This window comes from Triticum dicoccoides, chromosome 5A (genome assembly GCF_002162155.2).
Source record: "Triticum dicoccoides isolate Atlit2015 ecotype Zavitan chromosome 5A, WEW_v2.0, whole genome shotgun sequence".
Classification (NCBI taxonomy): domain Eukaryota; kingdom Viridiplantae; phylum Streptophyta; class Magnoliopsida; order Poales; family Poaceae; genus Triticum; species Triticum dicoccoides.
The window spans coordinates 610,963,466-610,971,669 of NC_041388.1; the positions used below are offsets into that span (position 1 = coordinate 610,963,466).

At 44.0% G+C, this 8,204-nt stretch overlaps 1 protein-coding gene across 2 annotated transcripts; it reads right to left on the bottom strand.

The window, feature by feature from the left end:
* Positions 1 to 5,161: 5,161 nt before the first annotated feature.
* On the bottom strand, positions 5,162 to 7,996 carry LOC119303372 (elongation factor 1-alpha-like). Of its 2 annotated transcripts, none has more exons than XM_037580497.1 (3): positions 7,886 to 7,996; positions 6,719 to 7,188; positions 5,162 to 6,243 (listed from the first exon to the last, which is right to left on the bottom strand). In XM_037580497.1, the coding sequence occupies exons 2-3, from the start codon at positions 7,178 to 7,180 to the stop codon at positions 5,362 to 5,364; spliced, it is 1,344 nt and encodes a 447-aa protein (XP_037436394.1). In that variant the 5' UTR covers positions 7,181 to 7,188; positions 7,886 to 7,996; the 3' UTR covers positions 5,162 to 5,361. The 2 variants fall into 2 exon arrangements, with proteins under 2 accessions (XP_037436394.1, XP_037436395.1); XM_037580498.1 differs by having other exon boundaries at positions 6,719 to 7,182; positions 7,886 to 7,939.
* Between the last annotated feature and the right edge of the window lie 208 nt (positions 7,997 to 8,204).

Here is an 8,204-nt window from a genome sequence, read left to right on the forward strand (position 1 = left end):
AGTATGAAGGAAGAATGGATAGGTCGGAAATGACCCTTGCTACCAAATAGTATGACCGAAGAATGGATCGGTCGGAAGTGAACTTTGCAATAGCTGTATGGTCGTATATCAAGAGTTTGAGACTGTGAGTGGGCAGATGTCATAAATTACCTCCAACTAGAAGTAAGATTAAATGAGTTAACATGGGTTGGTTCATGAAATAAATCAACTCCAAGATCAGGTATAGCCCACATGATGGCCCATGGAAGTTATGTCGTCGTGTGCATTATGCTGAGCTGAGAATCTACAAATCAGAACCAAAAAGCATGGCTTACTTAGCATCATGCCTAGATTTGATTGGGCGTTGTGAAATTTCACTCTCTGTTAGGCACGTCATCATCACAGGTTGGAAGCGTACAAAACAGAGCTAAATGGTGGCATGCTTTAGCAATGCACCGAATTGGTATCGGAGATATGGTGTTTAACATGGTGGAGCGGAAACCTTACATCATACAAACTGCAAATACTAATTATTTTTGGCTAACATTGGTCATTGTTCAATTCCAAACTTCAAAAAGGGATTTGTTTTTTTATGAATCTTCATTGTTAGTGCGGTAAACTGGCAACCAATTCTAAGGGGTCCCGGTATTAACAGAGGAGAGATGGTATATATCGCACTTGGTGCTATCAGAGCAATAGGTATGACGACATCCCTTGTGTATCAAGCAGATTGTAGGATCATGAAACTGTTGGAATTATGTGTCCTGCAACTATATTCAAATTACTTGTAATTGTTAATATTTGGAATACCTCATTATGGAATTATACATGTATTTATACATGGAATTGCTTTACATGTTTATCATGGAATTGTTACTTGCTGGAATGTACTTAAGTAACATATGCTTAAGGAAGCTGGTTGATTATCAGTGGAATACAATATAGTAGTTATATTGAAAAGACTACCCGGGTACACTGATGATTGGAAGGAGCTAGATCGTATAGTTAGATTACAGCCCTAATGTTGATCTACATAATTAGAGGAATTTACACTCTATTATGGCGCGTTGCTCACAAGCGCGTGCTCCGGAGACATAACAGGTAGAATCCGTTAACAGACAAATATGATCGTGGTTGGTAATTTGATCTGGACTCTATCCCGGAAACTAGTGAAAAAGATTAGGAATCTTATATCTGTATAAGAGGTGGACTCTTTGGAAAAACAATATAAGAAGGTCCCTACCCCCTAGCTTCAGATATGCGAATTGTGAGCGGCACCACGGATAAGTGCAGAGGAATAGGGGTAGACCGCAAACCCTAATTTCTAACAGAAACCTCAGCTTAAAAAAGCTAGGAGTATAGCAACAATAATAATCCTTGCGATGTGGTCGTCTTGCATAGTCGTGTCTGCATCCACCTCCTCCATACGGTGGCGGGCATCACGCACAGTTATAACTATGGCAAGTAGTTTGTCGTTAGTTGGATGTATCGGTGTTGGTGCCTTTTACTTACTGTCCTCGGTGTAAACAGGGGCCATTTACATCTTTTTTCACCTTGATGGTCTCTTTCTTTCATTCTTCAAGAGTCACCGGTTGTTCTAACTTACAGGAGAAACGACATGAGCAAGAGGAAAATACACTAGCACTCTTGCGGTACTTTAGAGTTTTGGGGATGCAAAGGAACGCAAACGTTATATTTATTTTCTTGAGTGTAGGCAACAAAGAGTAGTTAAACATGTAAACATAATCACTGATGGCCACAAGAAAATATGCATGTGTGTGTTGCTGAACTAACAATGAAAAATAAGACCGGACTAATTGTTACTCCCTCATAGAATCTCAAAATCAGGGCAACCCTGCTGATTGGATGAGATAACCACGCACCTTATTTTTGGAGAAAATAGCGATAAAGCTTGAAGCGTTGTTTTAGGAACCAGCGGGAGTACCAGCAAAAGTGGATCAAGCAACCTTGTGGTCGCATGCTTGTACTAACTGGTCCTAGTTCATTTTCCGATGCCACTCATTCCGAATCAGCATTGTGCCCAACGGAGGATGGCTAATTGGCACGATTAGCGGTCCAAGACTATCAATCTACTATAAGTAGAACTAGATTGTTGAAAGATATACGAAGTGCGACTGCGATCAAAGAAGTACTAAGCTGTTTTATAATTCATTATGTGCTAGCATGATTCCTTTTGACACCTATGTCGACATATATTGAAGAGGGGAAGGTTCGAGAGAGAATTTATAACCTCCTCTTCATAAAGGGGCAATGAAGATAATTTCATATGGAAGATTTTGTTATGTGGTACGTATGTGGGCTTGAAGTACAAATATGAGCTCGTGCCTCACTTATTTTTTGTACCCCTCAAGGATTTTGAATGAGTATGGGTACATCAAATCTTCTCTTTTGCTCGAGATTGTACATGCCCTTTACGTAGTCTCCTTATTTTACTTTAGACACGCTAGCTAACTGTATATGCGTTGCAACAGGGGGCATACATATTTTAGTGGTTCAACATCAGTCGTGACTCATATGTACATTCACCCATCATCACCGCCTCCCCAATCCAATATAACCACAAGAGATCAATAAGATATTTATACATCACAAAAAAATATTAAGTGTAATCATGTCATAAATGCTTCCTATGAATCAAGGATTAGTTTGCATATTACTGCAAGATCCTAAGAATTTGGGATAGGCACGGTTGAAAAAAATAGTAAGCAAGTTGAGGGAGAGAATGAGCAGGACAAGGAAAGGGAAGTACCGATTTGATTTAAGTTACTTCAAGTTACTATGTGTGCTTTATTTTTTGTTTCGAGGGAATGAGTAGGACAAGGAAATGAAAGAACCGATTTGATTTAAATTATTTTAAATAGGGGGGCTTGGAGTAAAAACAAGTAGGGATGAAAGTGATGGAAGCGAACAGACGTGTCAAGTCTACTAAAATAGAAGAGATATGGGTAGAGCAATAGACTCCACTCGAAGGTGATGATCAGTTGCTACTGGGTGGAGCACAAACTTATATCATGTTCTACCCTGCAACAACTGGATTAAGTGCTTGTTCAGCTCACGTGTGAGCTCATTCATTCAGATTTTTAGAGTTCCTAGTATCTTTCGAGCGTGTTTGGATCCCCTCAACTCCTCAAATTCCTTGACTATGCTCCGCGCTCCTGCTTTACTAACTCTACACACTAAGTCTTGATTAGACGATACATTCGGCAACTAGCTCTACTAGCTCCGCCACCCAAACCACACACGCACCCTGCTGCCCATCCACCCACCCCACAGACGACATGGCCGGATTCGGCAGCCGCCGCTCCCCGCCGCCCATCCGCAGCACGTGGCCGGCGGATCTGCGCCGGCAGCGCCTCCTCCTCCCGCGCCATCCCCAACATCCCACCGCCCCTACTGCCGATGCCGAGGTACGACAGCGTGCGGCAACGCGGATGGGGGACGTGGGTGGCGGGAATCTACGACCGGGACACGAGGTTTCTCACTTGGTGTGCTAAGCAGTTCACAAAATGCAACGCATGTACATATTCCTCATATGATTTCCCGCATAACCAATTTTGGGAGAAAGTTAAAGTTCACATAATCAAATTTGTCACAAGTTCAAATATCTGAGTGCAAAAAAAATTATCAATTCATCGCTGCCCTAAATGGCAAGCTATACACACATAAGCAACATTATCACAAGTTCAAATATCTCACGCAAGAAAATTTAACAGTTTCTCACAAAACCGCAAACTGAGAGCACACACAATCAAATTTACAACGGTTTTACATATCTCAGAGATTATTATTTTCACAATTCTGACAGTTTGGCACCAAGTGGCAAGAACGAATCAACTGGGTTGCCCAAAATATGGATATTCAGTTGTGGTGTCATCCTAATCCACGTAATCATCATCAGTTGAACCAAATCTACTTGAGGTTTGCTGGTAGGGATGGCAATTTTATCCATGGATTTGGATACCCATGGATACCCGATCCGGTTGGGCAAGGGTATGGAGCACATTTCTGCTCATGGGTCCGTGGATATGGATACTCACGAACAGCCAGGTTGGACATGGTTATAGTTTGTGCTCCATGGATATCTAATGAATACCCGTATGACATGTGGGGTCATATGATAATGACAGTAGAAAGAGCAAATCAATGAGAAATGGCAGAAAATGTGCAACTTGTGCCATGAGCTATATGCTACAGAATCAACATCTGGTATGTCACACTTAAGGACTCATCGTATTACTTGTTACCTATTTATGCATGTTGCTTATGTTGTCATTTGTGAGTGAATGATGATGAGTTGATTTGATATTTGGGAAGGCTTCATGCTGACTTCTCTATGCCCATGAAGCTCCATGGATATGTGAGTATCCGGCGGGTTTGGGCATGGTCACAAGTTGTGTCCATGAATAGTTTGATGGATGGGCAGAGGGTAGGAAGATGGGTCATGGGTTGGACTTGGACCAGCTTCACCCGGCCCAAACCCGACCCATTGCCATCCCTATTTGCTGGAACCCTGACAATGTAGTCCCATGCTCAACAAGCTGGACCTCGATCCTCGTGCTTAAGGATAGAAAAGGGGAAATGTAGAAATTAAGAGGGTGACAAGAATCAAATGAATCTAAATGCAAGGTAAATAACCATACCATCAAAGCAAATTGTACCGTAACATTTTGCCAGTCACACAGCAAAAGCCAGTCTAGTAGGATAATGAAGTGCGAGGAAACTACTATAAATAATAAGCACGATTTGTAGGATAACAAAATGCAGTCAACACTTATATAAACGAGTCAGCGCATCACAAGTTCTATTAAGAACTGAAAATTCAGAACTTCGCTAACACCCAGGCTGCATGAGGCCAAAAGTTAAGTCTCTATAACAACGCAATACTCGCTTTGTTTCTTTACAACGCACAAAGAAAATGCCATTTTTTCCCGGCAAACTGAGAAGGCAGAGGAGGCTCGCCACACACATAATCCCCTCTTTCCTACAAAGTGACAGGGGAGATGCAAGGCGCCAGGGAGAGACGAACCAACGCCTGGTGGGGATGCCAGAAGCGGAGATCAGAAGACAACCACAGCTAGACAACTCCATGAAAGAATCCACAATACTAACAGATGCAAACTAAAGTTCTATAAAAAGAACAACAGGCAACCATTTGGCAAAAGAAGCAGAAAAACAAGCTAACAAGTTGCAACCTAATAACTTGCATTTCACAACAAATCAGTCTCAGGGGCACAGGAGTTTAGCCGAAGCAGGAATAGAAATACAGTAATTAAACGACAGACAGATCATTGCTCGCTCGGGATAAGAGTCTGAAGCAACAAAAGCAATGACCGTGAACAAAATCCTTCTAAGATAGCGCGCCTATTTCTTCTTGATGGCAGCCTTGGTAACCTTGGCGCCGGTGGGGTCCTTCTTCTCCACACCCTTGATGACACCAACAGCAACCGTTTGTCTCATGTCACGAACAGCGAAGCGGCCAAGAGGAGGGTAGGTGGCAAAGGTCTCCACAACCATGGGCTTGGTGGGAATCATCTTCACGATACCAGCGTCACCGTTCTTCAGGAACTTGGGCGCAGCCTCAATCTCCTTACCAGATCGCCTGTCAATCTTGGTCACCAGCTCAGCAAACTTGACAGCAATGTGGGAGGTGTGGCAGTCCAGCACTGGGGCGTAGCCGTTGCCGATCTGACCAGGGTGGTTCATGATGATGACCTGAGAGGTGAAGTTGGCTGCCTCCTTGGCAGGGTCATCCTTGGAGTTGGATGCAACAAACCCACGCTTCAGATCCTTGACAGCAACGTTCTTCACGTTGAAGCCGACATTGTCACCAGGAAGCGCCTCCAGGAGGGACTCGTGGTGCATCTCAACAGACTTCACCTCAGTTGTCAGACCAGTGGGGCCAAAGGTAACAACCATACCAGGCTTGATGACACCAGTCTCAACGCGTCCAACAGGCACAGTTCCAATGCCACCAATCTTGTAAACATCCTGAAGGGGAAGACGCAGGGGCTTGTCTGAGGGCCTCTTGGGCTCATTGATCTGGTCAAGAGCCTCAAGAAGGGTAGGGCCCTTGTACCAGTCAAGGTTGGTGGACCTCTCAATCATGTTGTCACCCTCAAACCCAGAGATGGGAACAAAGGGAACCTTCTCAGGGTTGTAGCCAACCTTCTTCAGGTACGAAGAGACTTCCTTGACAATTTCCTCGTAACGGGCCTTTGAGTACTTGGGAGTGGTGGCGTCCATCTGTAACAGATAACCAGAGCAATCCCATCAGATAAACAAAATTATTGAGAGGTACAAGTATATAAAGATGCAAACAAATACAAGCAACAGCAAACATGTGTAGCACTCATGTGATGGAAGTTGCAGGAATAAGAGATAATGAGCAAACAAGCAGTTTGTAACTCATAAATTAAGATACAATGATTTGGCAACATGACAAAAGCTAACCAACTACAATGCAATCCAGCAGTACTACTGCAGCTGGGCATTTACTAAGAAACTCTTAGCATTCACATCAAGCATGTAGAACAATTCTACATATCTAGATTAGATAAAACAAGGCAATCAACATATATATTATAGGATAACCAATCAGTGTTGCACAAAAATCAGAATTAGACAAATGTCAAATCAGTATACAGATGTTTAGGCACTCAAAGAAATAGAATTGGAGGCACTCAAAGAAATAGAATTGGATGTTGAATGGCAAGTATACCTTGTTGCAGCAGCAGATCATCTGCTTCACTCCAAGAGTGAAAGCAAGGAGGGCGTGCTCACGGGTCTGACCATCCTTGGAGATACCAGCCTCAAAACCACCAGTGGTAGAGTCAATGATGAGCACAGCACAATCAGCCTGGGAGGTACCAGTAATCATGTTCTTGATGAAGTCACGGTGACCAGGGGCGTCAATGACGGTGCAGTAGTACTTGGTGGTCTCGAACTTCCACAGGGCAATATCAATGGTGATACCCCTCTCACGCTCGGCCTTCAGCTTGTCAAGCACCCAGGCGTACTTGAAAGACCTCTTGTTCATCTCAGCGGCTTCCTTCTCAAACCTCTCGATCACACGCTTGTCAATACCTCCAAGCTTGTAGATCAGATGGCCAGTGGTGGTCGACTTGCCAGAGTCGACATGGCCAATGACCACGATGTTGATGTGAGTCTTCTCCTTACCCATGGCTGAAGCTAGCAAACAGAAACATCAAGGTAAGCAGATGTTAGAACAACAGATCCAAGAGATCCAAGTGTTAACAAAGTAATATCTTGTCTATTTGTGAGGTCAACAGACAAGTAGAAGAAGCGTTTAACGAGATGGAATTACACTAGAAGCAGTCAGACTGCAGGTACTTATTAGATCTACGAATTACTGCAGTGATAACGCTAACAAAATTCACCATACAAGTACATGAAGTTCATGCAATAAACTCTCAAAGAGAAGTCTCCTAGAGAGCTCACAGATGCAACAGAACCCTGAGTACTATACGAATCCATCTAACAATACATGCAACAAGGCACGGAGATGATTCAGGGACATCTCGCGAGACCAAATCGGTAACAGAAACAGTAAAAACCTACAGATCAAGGCTACGGCATGAGGTAGTCATCAGAATTGAAGACAAAAAAAGACATGCGGCTAGATCTACTCGGGAGATTCACCGCTACTAAGCAGGTGCACCAGCGCGAAGCCGAACCGAGGACTCAGCTTCGAGAAAATCCGTCAAACAACGGACGAAATCGACATGCATAACCGCAAAAAGAGCCTAAAACTCGATCTACCCGCACGCCACAGCCACCGCACACAAACATGGCCGGAGATCTGAAGCTATTCGAGACCACGGACAACGAATCGAGGCAGAGAAGGGGGGCGGATCGGGATGCTCACCTCGGAGGAAGGAGAAGGAACCGAGCGGAGGCGGCGGCGGGGATGGGGGACTGGGAGGAGGGGTTCGGACGGGAGGAATGGCCCTATATATGGACAGCGATGGGCGCTAGGGTTTCTTCTCGGCCGTCGGATCCGGGTCCGATGGATGCCGACTTTAGGGAGGCGGCTGTGGGCGATTTGCTTTTTCTTTTTCTCGATAGTGAATAACGTGTAATGCACGTTTTCTTCTCAAAATATATCAAAAGTGGTCGAACAAACGATTTGTACAAATATTTGCACCGGATAAAAAAGAACATAGGGACAAGGTCATGGGCCAGGT